This window comes from Octopus sinensis, linkage group LG22 (assembly GCF_006345805.1).
Source record: "Octopus sinensis linkage group LG22, ASM634580v1, whole genome shotgun sequence".
NCBI lineage: Eukaryota > Metazoa > Mollusca > Cephalopoda > Octopoda > Octopodidae > Octopus > Octopus sinensis.
In genome coordinates this window covers 11,699,712-11,716,983 of record NC_043018.1, presented here as the reverse complement: position 1 = coordinate 11,716,983, position 17,272 = coordinate 11,699,712, and the positions used below count along the sequence as shown (strand labels likewise).

At 43.4% G+C, this 17,272-nt stretch overlaps 1 protein-coding gene across 4 annotated transcripts in view; it reads right to left on the bottom strand.

Moving 5' to 3' along the window:
- The window catches only part of LOC115223099 (aquaporin-7-like), a 41,088-nt gene that overhangs the window by 5,275 nt on the left and 18,541 nt on the right, over nucleotides 1-17,272 (bottom strand). For 3 of the 4 annotated variants that reach the window (XM_036512318.1, XM_036512320.1, XM_029793513.2), the window contains exon 7: nucleotides 15,770-16,272. In XM_036512318.1, coding sequence (XP_036368211.1) covers nucleotides 16,214-16,272 — 59 coding nt within the window. In that variant the 3' untranslated portion in view covers nucleotides 15,770-16,213. Of the gene's footprint in view, nucleotides 1-15,769; nucleotides 16,273-17,272 lie in introns of those variants that run through there. The other variant, XM_036512319.1, reaches the window with a different exon arrangement.

Sequence of the window (17,272 nt, the reverse complement as noted above, 5' to 3'; positions counted from 1 at the left end):
ACATGACACCAGCATTGACCATGACTACAATTTCACTTGGCTTGATGGGTCTTCTCAAGCGTGGCATATCGCCAAAGGTCTTGGTCACTTGTCATTGCCTCCATGAGGCCCAGTGTTCAAAAGGTGCTTTTTACGTGCCACTGGCACATGACACCAGCATTGACCATGACTACAATTTCACTTGGCTTGATGGGTCTTCTCAAGCGTGGCATATCGCCAAAGGTCTTGGTCACTTGTCATTGCCTCCATGAGGCCCAGTGTTCAAAAGGTGCTTTTTACGTGCCACTGGCACATGACACCAGCATTGACCATGACTACAATTTCACTTGGCTTGATGGGTCTTCTCAAGCGTGGCATATCGCCAAAGGTCTTGGTCACTTGTCATTGCCTCCATGAGGCAGTGTTCAAAAGGTGCTTTTTACGTGCCACTGGCACATGACACCAGCATTGACCATGACTACAATTTCACTTGGCTTGATGGGTCTTCTCAAGCGTGGCATATCGCCAAAGGTCTTGGTCACTTGTCATTGCCTCCATGAGGCCCAGTGTTCAAAAGGTGCTTTTTACGTGCCACTGGCACATGACACCAGCATTGACCATGACTACAATTTCACTTGGCTTGATGGGTCTTCTCAAGCGTGGCATATCGCCAAAGGTCTTGGTCACTTGTCATTGCCTCCATGAGGCCCAGTGTTCAAAAGGTGCTTTTTACGTGCCACTGGCACATGACACCAGCATTGACCATGACTACAATTTCACTTGGCTTGATGGGTCTTCTCAAGCGTGGCATATCGCCAAAGGTCTTGGTCACTTGTCATTGCCTCCATGAGGCCCAGTGTTCAAAAGGTGCTTTTTACGTGCCACTGGCACATGACACCAGCATTGACCATGACTACAATTTCACTTGGCTTGATGGGTCTTCTCAAGCGTGGCATATCGCCAAAGGTCTTGGTCACTTGTCATTGCCTCCATGAGGCCCAGTGTTCAAAAGGTGCTTTTTACGTGCCACTGGCACATGACACCAGCATTGACCATGACTACAATTTCACTTGGCTTGATGGGTCTTCTCAAGCGTGGCATATCGCCAAAGGTCTTGGTCACTTGTCATTGCCTCCATGAGGCCCAGTGTTCAAAAGGTGCTTTTTACGTGCCACTGGCACATGACACCAGCATTGACCATGACTACAATTTCACTTGGCTTGATGGGTCTTCTCAAGCGTGGCATATCGCCAAAGGTCTTGGTCACTTGTCATTGCCTCCATGAGGCCCAGTGTTCAAAAGGTGCTTTTTACGTGCCACTGGCACATGACACCAGCATTGACCATGACTACAATTTCACTTGGCTTGATGGGTCTTCTCAAGCGTAGCATATCGCCAAAGGTCTTGGTCACTTGTCATTGCCTCCATGAGGCCCAGTGTTCAAAAGGTGCTTTTTACGTGCCACTGGCACATGACACCAGCATTGACCATGACTACAATTTCACTTGGCTTGATGGGTCTTCTCAAGCGTAGCATATCGCCAAACGTCTTGGTCACTTGTCATTGCCTCCATGAGGCCCAGTGTTCAAAAGGTGCTTTTTACGTGCCACTGGCACATGACACCAGCATTGACCATGACTACAATTTCACTTGGCTTGATGGGTCTTCTCAAGCGTGGCATATCGCCAAAGGTCTTGGTCACTTGTCATTGCCTCCATGAGGCCCAGTGTTCAAAAGGTGCTTTTTACGTGCCACTGGCACATGACACCAGCATTGACCATGACTACAATTTCACTTGGCTTGATGGGTCTTCTCAAGCGTGGCATATCGCCAAAGGTCTTGGTCACTTGTCATTGCCTCCATGAGGCCCAGTGTTCAAAAGGTGCTTTTTACGTGCCACTGGCACATGACACCAGCATTGACCATGACTACAATTTCACTTGGCTTGATGGGTCTTCTCAAGCGTAGCATATCGCCAAACGTCTTGGTCACTTGTCATTGCCTCCATGAGGCCCAGTGTTCAAAAGGTGCTTTTTACGTGCCACTGGCACATGACACCAGCATTGACCATGACTACAATTTCACTTGGCTTGATGGGTCTTCTCAAGCGTGGCATATCGCCAAAGGTCTTGGTCACTTGTCATTGCCTCCATGAGGCCCAGTGTTCAAAAGGTGCTTTTTACGTGCCACTGGCACATGACACCAGCATTGACCATGACTACAATTTCTCTTGGCTTGATGGGTCTTCTCAAGCGTGGCATATCGCCAAAGGTCTTGGTCACTTGTCATTGCCTCCATGAGGCCCAGTGTTCAAAAGGTGCTTTTTACGTGTCACTGGCACATGACACCAGCATTGACCATGACTACAATTTCACTTGGCTTGATGGGTCTTCTCAAGCGTGGCATATCGCCAAAGGTCTTGGTCACTTGTCATTGCCTCCATGAGGCCCAGTGTTCAAAAGGTGCTTTTTACGTGTCACTGGCACATGACACCAGCATTGACCATGACTACAATTTCACTTGGCTTGATGGGTCTTCTCAAGCGTGGCATATCGCCAAAGGTCTTGGTCACTTGTCATTGCCTCCATGAGGCCCAGTGTTCAAAAGGTGCTTTTTACGTGTCACTGGCACATGACACCAGCATTGACCATGACTACAATTTCACTTGGCTTGATGGGTCTTCTCAAGCGTGGCATATCGCCAAAGGTCTCGGTCACTTGTCATTGCCTCCATGAGGCCCAGTGTTCAAAAGGTGCTTTTTACGTGCCACTGGCACATGACACCAGCATTGACCATGACTACAATTTCACTTGGCTTGATGGGTCTTCTCAAGCGTGGCATATCGCCAAAGGTCTTGGTCATTTGTCATTGCCTCCATGAGGCCCAGTGTTCAAAAGGTGCTTTTTACGTGCCACTGGCACATGACACCAGCATTGACCATGACTACAATTTCACTTGGCTTGATGGGTCTTCTCAAGCGTGGCATATCGCCAAAGGTCTTGGTCATTTGTCATTGCCTCCATGAGGCCCAGTGTTCAAAAGGTGCTTTTTACGTGCCACTGGCACATGACACCAGCATTGACCATGACTACAATTTCACTTGGCTTGATGGGTCTTCTCAAGCGTGGCATATCGCCAAAGGTCTTGGTCACTTGTCATTGCCTCCATGAGGCCCAGTGTTCAAAAGGTGCTTTTTACGTGCCACTGGCACATGACACCAGCATTGACCATGACTACAATTTCACTTGGCTTGATGGGTCTTCTCAAGCGTGGCATATCGCCAAAGGTCTTGGTCACTTGTCATTGCCTCCATGAGGCCCAGTGTTCAAAAGGTGCTTTTTACGTGCCACTGGCACATGACACCAGCATTGACCATGACTACAATTTCACTTGGCTTGATGGGTCTTCTCAAGCGTGGCATATCGCCAAAGGTCTTGGTCACTTGTCATTGCCTCCATGAGGCCAGTGTTCAAAAGGTGCTTTTTACGTGCCACTGGCACATGACACCAGCATTGACCATGACTACAATTTCACTTGGCTTGATGGGTCTTCTCAAGCGTGGCATATCGCCAAAGGTCTTGGTCACTTGTCATTGCCTCCATGAGGCCCAGTGTTCAAAAGGTGCTTTTTACGTGCCACTGGCACATGACACCAGCATTGACCATGACTACAATTTCACTTGGCTTGATGGGTCTTCTCAAGCGTGGCATATCGCCAAAGGTCTTGGTCACTTGTCATTGCCTCCATGAGGCCCAGTGTTCAAAAGGTGCTTTTTACGTGCCACTGGCACATGACACCAGCATTGACCATGACTACAATTTCACTTGGCTTGATGGGTCTTCTCAAGCGTGGCATATCGCCAAAGGTCTTGGTCACTTGTCATTGCCTCCATGAGGCCCAGTGTTCAAAAGGTGCTTTTTACGTGCCACTGGCACATGACACCAGCATTGACCATGACTACAATTTCACTTGGCTTGATGGGTCTTCTCAAGCGTGGCATATCGCCAAAGGTCTTGGTCACTTGTCATTGCCTCCATGAGGCCCAGTGTTCAAAAGGTGCTTTTTACGTGCCACTGGCACATGACACCAGCATTGACCATGACTACAATTTCACTTGGCTTGATGGGTCTTCTCAAGCGTGGCATATCGCCAAAGGTCTTGGTCACTTGTCATTGCCTCCATGAGGCCCAGTGTTCAAAAGGTGCTTTTTACGTGCCACTGGCACATGACACCAGCATTGACCATGACTACAATTTCACTTGGCTTGATGGGTCTTCTCAAGCGTGGCATATCGCCAAAGGTCTTGGTCACTTGTCATTGCCTCCATGAGGCTCAGTGTTCAAAAGGTGCTTTTTACGTGCCACTGGCACATGACACCAGCATTGACCATGACTACAATTTCACTTGGCTTGATGGGTCTTCTCAAGCGTGGCATATCGCCAAAGGTCTCGGTCACTTGTCATTGCCTCCATGAGGCCCAGTGTTCAAAAGGTGCTTTTTACGTGCCACTGGCACATGACACCAGCATTGACCATGACTACAATTTCACTTGGCTTGATGGGTCTTCTCAAGCGTGGCATATCGCCAAAGGTCTTGGTCACTTGTCATTGCCTCCATGAGGCCCAGTGTTCAAAAGGTGCTTTTTACGTGCCACTGGCACATGACACCAGCATTGACCATGACTACAATTTCACTTGGCTTGATGGGTCTTCTCAAGCGTGGCATATCGCCAAAGGTCTTGGTCACTTGTCATTGCCTCCATGAGGCCCAGTGTTCAAAAGGTGCTTTTTACGTGCCACTGGCACATGACACCAGCATTGACCATGACTACAATTTCACTTGGCTTGATGGGTCTTCTCAAGCGTGGCATATCGCCAAAGGTCTTGGTCACTTGTCATTGCCTCCATGAGGCCCAGTGTTCAAAAGGTTTTTTACGTGCCACTGGCACATGACACCAGCATTGACCATGACTACAATTTCACTTGGCTTGATGGGTCTTCTCAAGCGTGGCATATCGCCAAAGGTCTTGGTCACTTGTCATTGCCTCCATGAGGCCCAGTGTTCAAAAGGTGCTTTTTACGTGCCACTGGCACATGACACCAGCATTGACCATGACTACAATTTCACTTGGCTTGATGGGTCTTCTCAAGCGTGGCATATCGCCAAAGGTCTTGGTCACTTGTCATTGCCTCCATGAGGCCCAGTGTTCAAAAGGTGCTTTTTACGTGCCACTGGCACATGACACCAGCATTGACCATGACTACAATTTCACTTGGCTTGATGGGTCTTCTCAAGCGTGGCATATCGCCAAAGGTCTTGGTCACTTGTCATTGCCTCCATGAGGCCCAGTGTTCAAAAGGTGCTTTTTACGTGCCACTGGCACATGACACCAGCATTGACCATGACTACAATTTCACTTGGCTTGATGGGTCTTCTCAAGCGTGGCATATCGCCAAAGGTCTTGGTCACTTGTCATTGCCTCCATGAGGCCCAGTGTTCAAAAGGTGCTTTTTACGTGCCACTGGCACATGACACCAGCATTGACCATGACTACAATTTCACTTGGCTTGATGGGTCTTCTCAAGCGTGGCATATCGCCAAAGGTCTTGGTCACTTGTCATTGCCTCCATGAGGCCCAGTGTTCAAAAGGTGCTTTTTACGTGCCACTGGCACATGACACCAGCATTGACCATGACTACAATTTCACTTGGCTTGATGGGTCTTCTCAAGCGTGGCATATCGCCAAAGGTCTTGGTCACTTGTCATTGCCTCCATGAGGCCCAGTGTTCAAAAGGTGCTTTTTACGTGCCACTGGCACATGACACCAGCATTGACCATGACTACAATTTCACTTGGCTTGATGGGTCTTCTCAAGCGTGGCATATCGCCAAAGGTCTTGGTCACTTGTCATTGCCTCCATGAGGCTCAGTGTTCAAAAGGTGCTTTTTACGTGCCACTGGCACATGAACCAGCATTGACCATGACTACAATTTCACTTGGCTTGATGGGTCTTCTCAAGCGTGGCATATCGCCAAAGGTCTTGGTCACTTGTCATTGCCTCCATGAGGCCCAGTGTTCAAAAGGTGCTTTTTACGTGCCACTGGCACATGACACCAGCATTGACCATGACTACAATTTCACTTGGCTTGATGGGTTCTCAAGCGTGGCATATCGCCAAAGGTCTTGGTCACTTGTCATTGCCTCCATGAGGCCCAGTGTTCAAAAGGTGCTTTTTACGTGCCACTGGCACATGACACCAGCATTGACCATGACTACAATTTCACTTGGCTTGATGGGTCTTCTCAAGCGTGGCATATCGCCAAAGGTCTTGGTCACTTGTCATTGCCTCCATGAGGCCCAGTGTTCAAAAGGTGCTTTTTACGTGCCACTGGCACATGACACCAGCATTGACCATGACTACAATTTCACTTGGCTTGATGGGTCTTCTCAAGCGTGGCATATCGCCAAAGGTCTTGGTCACTTGTCATTGCCTCCATGAGGCCCAGTGTTCAAAAGGTGCTTTTTACGTGCCACTGGCACATGACACCAGCATTGACCATGACTACAATTTCACTTGGCTTGATGGGTCTTCTCAAGCGTGGCATATCGCCAAAGGTCTTGGTCACTTGTCATTGCCTCCATGAGGCTCAGTGTTCAAAAGGTGCTTTTTACGTGCCACTGGCACATGACACCAGCATTGACCATGACTACAATTTCACTTGGCTTGATGGGTCTTCTCAAGCGTGGCATATCGCCAAAGGTCTTGGTCACTTGTCATTGCCTCCATGAGGCTCAGTGTTCAAAAGGTGCTTTTTACGTGCCACTGGCACATGACACCAGCATTGACCATGACTACAATTTCACTTGGCTTGATGGGTCTTCTCAAGCGTGGCATATCGCCAAAGGTCTTGGTCACTTGTCATTGCCTCCATGAGGCTCAGTGTTCAAAAGGTGCTTTTACGTGCCACTGGCACATGACACCAGCATTGACCATGACTACAATTTCACTTGGCTTGATGGGTCTTCTCAAGCGTGGCATATCGCCAAAGGTCTTGGTCACTTGTCATTGCCTCCATGAGGCCCAGTGTTCAAAAGGTGCTTTTTACGTGCCACTGGCACATGACACCAGCATTGACCATGACTACAATTTCACTTGGCTTGATGGGTCTTCTCAAGCGTGGCATATCGCCAAAGGTCTTGGTCACTTGTCATTGCCTCCATGAGGCTCAGTGTTCAAAAGGTGCTTTTTACGTGCCACTGGCACATGACACCAGCATTGACCATGACTACAATTTCACTTGGCTTGATGGGTCTTCTCAAGCGTGGCATATCGCCAAAGGTCTTGGTCACTTGTCATTGCCTCCATGAGGCCCAGTGTTCAAAAGGTGCTTTTTACGTGCCACTGGCACATGACACCAGCATTGACCATGACTACAATTTCACTTGGCTTGATGGGTCTTCTCAAGCGTGGCATATCGCCAAAGGTCTTGGTCACTTGTCATTGCCTCCATGAGGCCCAGTGTTCAAAAGGTGCTTTTTACGTGCCACTGGCACATGACACCAGCATTGACCATGACTACAATTTCACTTGGCTTGATGGGTCTTCTCAAGCGTGGCATATCGCCAAAGGTCTTGGTCACTTGTCATTGCCTCCATGAGGCCCAGTGTTCAAAAGGTGCTTTTTACGTGCCACTGGCACATGACACCAGCATTGACCATGACTACAATTTCACTTGGCTTGATGGGTCTTCTCAAGCGTGGCATATCGCCAAAGGTCTTGGTCACTTGTCATTGCCTCCATGAGGCCCAGTGTTCAAAAGGTGCTTTTTACGTGCCACTGGCACATGACACCAGCATTGACCATGACTACAATTTCACTTGGCTTGATGGGTCTTCTCAAGCGTGGCATATCGCCAAAGGTCTGGTCACTTGTCATTGCCTCCATGAGGCTCAGTGTTCAAAAGGTGCTTTTTACGTGCCACTGGCACATGACACCAGCATTGACCATGACTACAATTTCACTTGGCTTGATGGGTCTTCTCAAGCGTGGCATATCGCCAAACGTCTTGGTCACTTGTCATTGCCTCCATGAGGCCCAGTGTTCAAAAGGTGCTTTTTACGTGCCACTGGCACATGACACCAGCATTGACCATGACTACAATTTCACTTGGCTTGATGGGTCTTCTCAAGCGTGGCATATCGCCAAAGGTCTTGGTCACTTGTCATTGCCTCCATGAGGCCCAGTGTTCAAAAGGTGCTTTTTACGTGCCACTGGCACATGACACCAGCATTGACCATGACTACAATTTCACTTGGCTTGATGGGTTCTCAAGCGTGGCATATCGCCAAAGGTCTTGGTCACTTGTCATTGCCTCCATGAGGCTCAGTGTTCAAAAGGTGCTTTTACGTGCCACTGGCACATGACACCAGCATTGACCATGACTACAATTTCACTTGGCTTGATGGGTCTTCTCAAGCGTGGCATATCGCCAAACGTCTTGGTCACTTGTCATTGCCTCCATGAGGCCCAGTGTTCAAAAGGTGTTTTACGTGCCACTGGCACATGACACCAGCATTGACCATGACTACAATTTCACTTGGCTTGATGGGTCTTCTCAAGCGTGGCATATCGCCAAAGGTCTTGGTCACTTGTCATTGCCTCCATGAGGCCCAGTGTTCAAAAGGTGCTTTTTACGTGCCACTGGCACATGACACCAGCATTGACCATGACTACAATTTCACTTGGCTTGATGGGTCTTCTCAAGCGTGGCATATCGCCAAACGTCTTGGTCACTTGTCATTGCCTCCATGAGGCCCAGTGTTCAAAAGGTGCTTTTACGTGCCACTGGCACATGACACCAGCATTGACCATGACTACAATTTCACTTGGCTTGATGGGTCTTCTCAAGCGTGGCATATCGCCAAAGGTCTTGTCACTTGTCATTGCCTCCATGAGGCTCAGTGTTCAAAAGGTGCTTTTTACGTGCCACTGGCACATGACACCAGCATTGACCATGACTACAATTTCACTTGGCTTGATGGGTCTTCTCAAGCGTGGCATATCGCCAAAGGTCTTGGTCACTTGTCATTGCCTCCATGAGGCTCAGTGTTCAAAAGGTGCTTTTTACGTGCCACTGGCACATGACACCAGCATTGACCATGACTACAATTCACTTGGCTTGATGGGTCTTCTCAAGCGTGGCATATCGCCAAACGTCTTGGTCACTTGTCATTGCCTCCATGAGGCCCAGTGTTCAAAAGGTGCTTTTTACGTGCCACTGGCACATGACACCAGCATTGACCATGACTACAATTTCACTTGGCTTGATGGGTCTTCTCAAGCGTGGCATATCGCCAAAGGTCTTGGTCACTTGTCATTGCCTCCATGAGGCTCAGTGTTCAAAAGGTGCTTTTTACGTGCCACTGGCACATGACACCAGCATTGACCATGACTACAATTTCACTTGGCTTGATGGGTCTTCTCAAGCGTGGCATATCGCCAAACGTCTTGGTCACTTGTCATTGCCTCCATGAGGCCAGTGTTCAAAAGGTGCTTTTTACGTGCCACTGGCACATGACACCAGCATTGACCATGACTACAATTTCACTTGGCTTGATGGGTCTTCTCAAGCGTGGCATATCGCCAAAGGTCTTGGTCACTTGTCATTGCCTCCATGAGGCCCAGTGTTCAAAAGGTGCTTTTTACGTGCCACTGGCACATGACACCAGCATTGACCATGACTACAATTTCACTTGGCTTGATGGGTCTTCTCAAGCGTGGCATATCGCCAAAGGTCTTGGTCACTTGTCATTGCCTCCATGAGGCCCAGTGTTCGAAAGGTGCTTTTTACGTGCCACTGGCACATGACACCAGCATTGACCATGACTACAATTTCACTTGGCTTGATGGGTCTTCTCAAGCGTGGCATATCGCCAAAGGTCTTGGTCACTTGTCATTGCCTCCATGAGGCCCAGTGTTCGAAAGGTGCTTTTTACGTGCCACTGGCACATGACACCAGCATTGACCATGACTACAATTTCACTTGGCTTGATGGGTCTTCTCAAGCGTGGCATATCGCCAAAGGTCTTGGTCACTTGTCATTGCCTCCATGAGGCCCAGTGTTCAAAAGGTGCTTTTTACGTGCCACTGGCACATGACACCAGCATTGACCATGACTACAATTTCACTTGGCTTGATGGGTCTTCTCAAGCGTGGCATATCGCCAAAGGTCTTGGTCACTTGTCATTGCCTCCATGAGGCCCAGTGTTCGAAAGGTGCTTTTTACGTGCCACTGGCACATGACACCAGCATTGACCATGACTACAATTTCACTTGGCTTGATGGGTCTTCTCAAGCGTGGCATATCGCCAAAGGTCTTGGTCACTTGTCATTGCCTCCATGAGGCCCAGTGTTCAAAAGGTGCTTTTTACGTGCCACTGGCACATGACACCAGCATTGACCATGACTACAATTTCACTTGGCTTGATGGGTCTTCTCAAGCGTGGCATATCGCCAAAGGTCTTGGTCACTTGTCATTGCCTCCATGAGGCCCAGTGTTCAAAAGGTGCTTTTTACGTGCCACTGGCACATGACACCAGCATTGACCATGACTACAATTTCACTTGGCTTGATGGGTCTTCTCAAGCGTGGCATATCGCCAAAGGTCTTGGTCACTTGTCATTGCCTCCATGAGGCCCAGTGTTCAAAAGGTGCTTTTTACGTGCCACTGGCACATGACACCAGCATTGACCATGACTACAATTTCACTTGGCTTGATGGGTCTTCTCAAGCGTGGCATATCGCCAAGGTCTGGTCACTTGTCATTGCCTCCATGAGGCCCAGTGTTCAAAAGGTGCTTTTTACGTGCCACTGGCACATGACACCAGCATTGACCATGACTACAATTTCACTTGGCTTGATGGGTCTTCTCAAGCGTGGCATATCGCCAAAGGTCTTGGTCACTTGTCATTGCCTCCATGAGGCCCAGTGTTCAAAAGGTGCTTTTTACGTGCCACTGGCACATGACACCAGCATTGACCATGACTACAATTTCACTTGGCTTGATGGGTCTTCTCAAGCGTGGCATATCGCCAAAGGTCTTGGTCACTTGTCATTGCCTCCATGAGGCCCAGTGTTCAAAAGGTGCTTTTTACGTGCCACTGGCACATGACACCAGCATTGACCATGACTACAATTTCACTTGGCTTGATGGGTCTTCTCAAGCGTGGCATATCGCCAAAGGTCTTGGTCACTTGTCATTGCCTCCATGAGGCCCAGTGTTCAAAAGGTGCTTTTTACGTGCCACTGGCACATGACACCAGCATTGACCATGACTACAATTTCACTTGGCTTGATGGGTCTTCTCAAGCGTGGCATATCGCCAAAGGTCTTGGTCACTTGTCATTGCCTCCATGAGGCCAGTGTTCAAAAGGTGCTTTTTACGTGCCACTGGCACATGACACCAGCATTGACCATGACTACAATTTCACTTGGCTTGATGGGTCTTCTCAAGCGTGGCATATCGCCAAAGGTCTTGGTCACTTGTCATTGCCTCCATGAGGCCCAGTGTTCAAAAGGTGCTTTTTACGTGCCACTGGCACATGACACCAGCATTGACCATGACTACAATTTCACTTGGCTTGATGGGTCTTCTCAAGCGTGGCATATCGCCAAAGGTCTTGGTCACTTGTCATTGCCTCCATGAGGCCCAGTGTTCAAAAGGTGCTTTTTACGTGCCACTGGCACATGACACCAGCATTGACCATGACTACAATTTCACTTGGCTTGATGGGTCTTCTCAAGCGTGGCATATCGCCAAAGGTCTTGGTCACTTGTCATTGCCTCCATGAGGCCCAGTGTTCAAAAGGTGCTTTTTACGTGCCACTGGCACATGACACCAGCATTGACCATGACTACAATTTCACTTGGCTTGATGGGTCTTCTCAAGCGTGGCATATCGCCAAAGGTCTTGGTCACTTGTCATTGCCTCCATGAGGCTCAGTGTTCAAAAGGTGCTTTTTACGTGCCACTGGCACATGACACCAGCATTGACCATGACTACAATTTCACTTGGCTTGATGGGTCTTCTCAAGCGTAGCATATCGCCAAAGGTCTCGGTCACTTGTCATTGCGTCTTGAAATGTAAATGGATAACATGTTTAGACTTGAATCCCATCTCCAAGCTGTCCCATTCTACTGTGTGGCATCTTGAGTAAATGTCATCTATTTTAGCCCCTGGCTGATGAAAGCCTTGTGAGTGGATTTTGGTGATGGAAGATGAAAGGAAACACATACATACATAAAGTAGGGGTGCTTGTGTTTTGATATTGCTTTATAGTTGTAAATGGGTGTTACTGTCGTCCAAGCAATGTCATTGTTTCCAATCTTCCGTGAAAACCTGTTTGGCCGTGAGGAGTTACCTTGCTGGGAAACAGGAAGGGTACCTGGCTGTAGAAAGTCTGTCTCAAAAAATTCTATCTGGCCTATGCAACCATGGAAAAATAAACAGTAAAATGATGATAAATATCAAAAATCAGGAAAAATTTCAAAACACTTCTGGATCCAAACATTTTAAACAAAGGATTACCAATTGTATAATAGCATCAATTAAGTCTAATATATCATAAAATAGATTCCATTAAGATTATAATAGATTCAATTAAGTCTGGTATATTTACAATGTTTATTACAACAATACTGAAAAGTAAAATCAAGTTTGGTAGAATTATACAAGAAACTGGAACAGTGATGCAATAAAATATATCAAAACCATAATTCCTGTTTCTTAACTGTCATGCTTCTTTTCAGTTAGAGTTCTTTACAAAAGCTGCTGAATAATATACTTGGAAATGGAACATTTAAGCAATCAATCTTGTTATAAAATGTTACCATGTTGCAGAATTATCAGTAATCGTACTATCATTGAACTAACACATATTTATCAGAATGGCATGAAAAAAAGCACAGGAAATGATTATGAGCAAATGAAATTTAATGAAACATTTCATGACATCATTGCTTAAATACATCGTACAAACTACTGATCTGGTTTATTGCTAACCATTAATTTTGAAAAAAACCCCTTCCAAAGCACAGAATATCACTAAGTAAATGCTACATACTGGTAAGAGATTTAACCCCTTTTTTCCCCATATCTCTGCTGAAACACTTCTTTCAGTTTGGTTAATTTTGAAATTTTTATGTTTGAAATAATATGAAATTCTGATAGAAGGTTTAAATTCAGATCACTTTAAAATAGGAAGTTTGTATAGAGCCAGGGGTTGATCTCAAACAGTTTTGGTATCAGAATGCTTAAAGTACCTCACAATTATTGGTGAGAATTACAAGATGTTACTGACAAACACTGCAACTCATGTCCAAATTCCAGTTGACTCTGTTTCACTTCACTTATGCAACTAATTAATTCTCTTGAAATGGACACAGTTTCCATCTTCGGATTAGATTGAAATCTAATCTGACAGAAATATTTCAAAAAGATCATTTCAGATCAACAACTTCATTTCAGCAAAACACCAATATATATATTTATATATATATATTGTTTTAAAATGATAATGATTTACTGTTAAAAAACAAACAAATCCTGAAATAGTTTTATATGTGTGTGTGTGTGTATGTATATATATACATACATACATACATAAACACCCGGTAAAAGTTAGATAAAATGTGTTGATCATAAAATTTATTTTAAATTTAATATAGTTTATGGGAAGGGGATAAATAACTTAATATGTAAGATATATATGAATATTAATGTAAGAGCAAAATATATATCCATACACAAAGTAGGGGTTAAAAAATATGTTGATTTTTAAAGAGGAGCTTAATGTAATAAAGGGAAGAAAGGTTAAATATGCAGTCAAATGAGTTAGGAATGCAAATGCAAGGAATACAATAAGTAAAAAATTAAGTAATATTATATCAGTATTTTGCAAATACAAATTTGGTCCTATGAATACCAGAGACATTGCATTCATCCCAGGGGTTAAGAATAGGGTATTTTGCCTAGAGGATAAAGAATTTTTCATTTCAGCAGAAGTGACTTTGACTCATATTTGTTTGATAAGAGCATGTGGAGGTTAGTATTTCCCATTTTAAATTGTACTGTGTATTCTTATCTTTTAACTCCCAAATAAATTTACGCAGACCAGTGGAACCAGTTCTATGTCTATTTCTGAAAGAATAGATGTGAGAGGCCAAACGTTTCTTAATTTCATCCCATGTTGAACCTATATAACAACTCTGCATTCCCTGTGCCCTTACTGTACATTGATATACTACGCTTTTATGTCTTAATTCTTCAATCTCAGCTATTAGGGATATCATTGACTTTAGGGATATTAGGTAAATGGACCACATTATAAGTAGATTTATTGCTCTGTAATTAATATTTGCACTAGGGTTATCTATAATGGGGTTAATAGTATAACAGATACTTACATTCCTGCTACAATCATCCCCTCTATTTATATAGAATAAATGCAATTAGTATTTATAACTGAGATAACTTCTTAATCTATCCTAGATTGTTTTCATTTTTATTTATTTATTTTATATTTTATTTAATACTACAATGTACCAAATTAATAGCATATTGAGCTGTTTCGGTGGATATTGAGCTATTCACTACTTAAATCCACAAATATATTATCATTATCTCTGATTACATTTTCAGATAAGCCCCTGTTTAATTTGTTCTGGCTTTGCTATCTTTATATATAAATATTTTCACTACATCCCTGTTATACATGAAGGCATTTTACATAATTCATTGTCATTTATTTGATTTTATTTTCAATTTATTTCTACAGAAGTCTTTCCTCTTACATAATGTTTATTTTCTTAACAATTCCTTTATCCTCTGAAGCATGTTTCAGAACATCATTTTCTGCCGGTTTCTCTCATGGAATGCTGTATGTTTGAAATTAAAATATTTTTTCCTATCCAATAGTCTATTATTATTGTTCTTTTACCTTAAAGGCTTGAAATAAATTTTCTTAACGGATGAAAGGATATATTATGTATTTCGATATTTTTTCTCTTTCCATATTATTCTGGACATGCTATTTATTTAAACTAAATTTTATTTCATTATTATTATAAACACAGAAAAATTAAATTATCATTATTATATTTAGAAATTATTTATCCCTTTACTATTTAACTTCAGTTAATTCATAATTGCTACTATTTGCTTCTACTTCACTTAAATTTTATAACTTCAATTTTTTTGTATTGTATTATTATAGATAAGTTTGATATTATATATTTATATATACATGCATTTCTCTTCTTGCTTTTCTTTTTCTCCTTCTCAATACCCTATGATATTATAATAATCTCTTCTTTCCTTTCATTAAGATACAAAATATACACTACTCCCCCTCCCCCCTTCAACTGGATCTTTTTGTATATATTTGCTATCAATTAACGGTTTATAGCCATTATGTCAACATGTATTTCTAATCTGTATATCTTTACTACCTCTGAAGAGATTCAGCTTAGAATAATCTTAATTTTATAAATTAATTATCTAAAGATTACTGAATTGAAACACCTGTCAGAGATGTCATAGTCTCCTTATTCTGTATATATATATATATATATATACCGGAGTAAACACATAAATGTGAAACAAGGTGGAAAAAAGAGTACTCAAATACCAGTGGTAGAGTAATATGCTTTATTTTAAGCTTTATTTTAAGCAACAGATTTTGTTGAATTTTCTGCTGCTTAAAATAAAGTATATATATATATATATATATATATATATATATATATATGTATTGTGTGTGTGTCTGTGTCTGTGTTCCTACCCACACCATTGCTTGAGAACTGATGTTCCTGTATTTATATCCCCTTAACCTAACAGTTGGCAAAACAAACCGATAGAATAAGTACTCGGCTTACAAAGAATAAATCATGGGGTAGATTTCTTTGACTAAAGGTGGTGCTCCAGCATGGCCGCATTCACATGACCAAAACAGGTAATACGATAAAAAACTATGCCAAATATGCTCTGAAACATGCTTCAGAGGATAAAGGAATCGTTAAGAAAATAAACATTACGTAAGAGGAAAGACTTATATGTAAATAAACTGAAAAAAAATATATATATATATATATCTTCATTTTCCATGCGATGTTTCCAAACTTTCAGAATTATTTATAGGAATTCTCTTGATGCTAACCATTTACAGACAATATTCTTCAATTTGTGTCGGTAAGATTCGATTCCATAAGACGCTGGCTTGATGTTGTGGCAGCAACTGAAAATAAATTTCAGAAATGTTTTCTCATTATTGTTAATAACTAAAAAATTAAGGAAAAGTTAGAGATTTGTTTGTCTCTGTCCACAAACCATTTAATATTAGATTTTCAGTGAAATAAAATGAAAAGTAGCATTTTTTGTCCTACATTAATTACTGAAATCATCAGGTAACAAAAAGGTTAAGAAAAAAGAATATCCAATTTGAGCCACAGTCTGTCTGGAAGTCAAATTCGTCAGGCAATTCTGAAAGAACCAAATCACCAAAATCTTGAGCAATCCCTCAATTCAATTGCAAGCATCATTTTTAATTCAAAAAGTCAGATCAAGTTTGGCAAGAATCTTATGTGTTACATCCTCCTTCTAACTGAGATTCTAATATTCCCAAGAATGAAAAGATCAAAAAAAAAAAAAAGAAAAAATTAATTCAATGAAGACCACTTCTAAGAAACCTGTCAACATTTAAGTGATATTTTGGTAGTTTGCTGAACTGCTAAGTTACGGAGACATAAGCACACCAACATCAGTCGTCAAGCGATGGTGGGCGGGGGGGGGGGGGACAAACACATACATACATATATACATATGACAGGCTTCTTTCAGTTTCCGTCTACCAAATCCACTCACAAGGCTTTGGTCAGCTCAAGGCTATATAGTAGAAGACACTTGCCCAAGGTGCCACGCAGTGGGACTGAACCCAGAACCATGTGGTTCGTAAGCAAGCTTCTTACCACACAGCCACTCCTCTGCGTATATAGTGAAATTCTATTGCCACATTTCTGCTGATATGTGCAGTTTCATTTCAATTGTTGAAAAATCTTGTAAGATAACTTCGTCATTATCAAGTTGGTGTTTGATTCATAAATACCATGAAATTTTGGTGAAAGGTTTTAATTTAGATCACTTTAAAATGCAAGACATTTGCCCAAGATACCACAGAGTGGACTTGAACCCAAAACCATGTGGCTGAGAAAGAAGTCATATAGTAAATATTTCAGAGC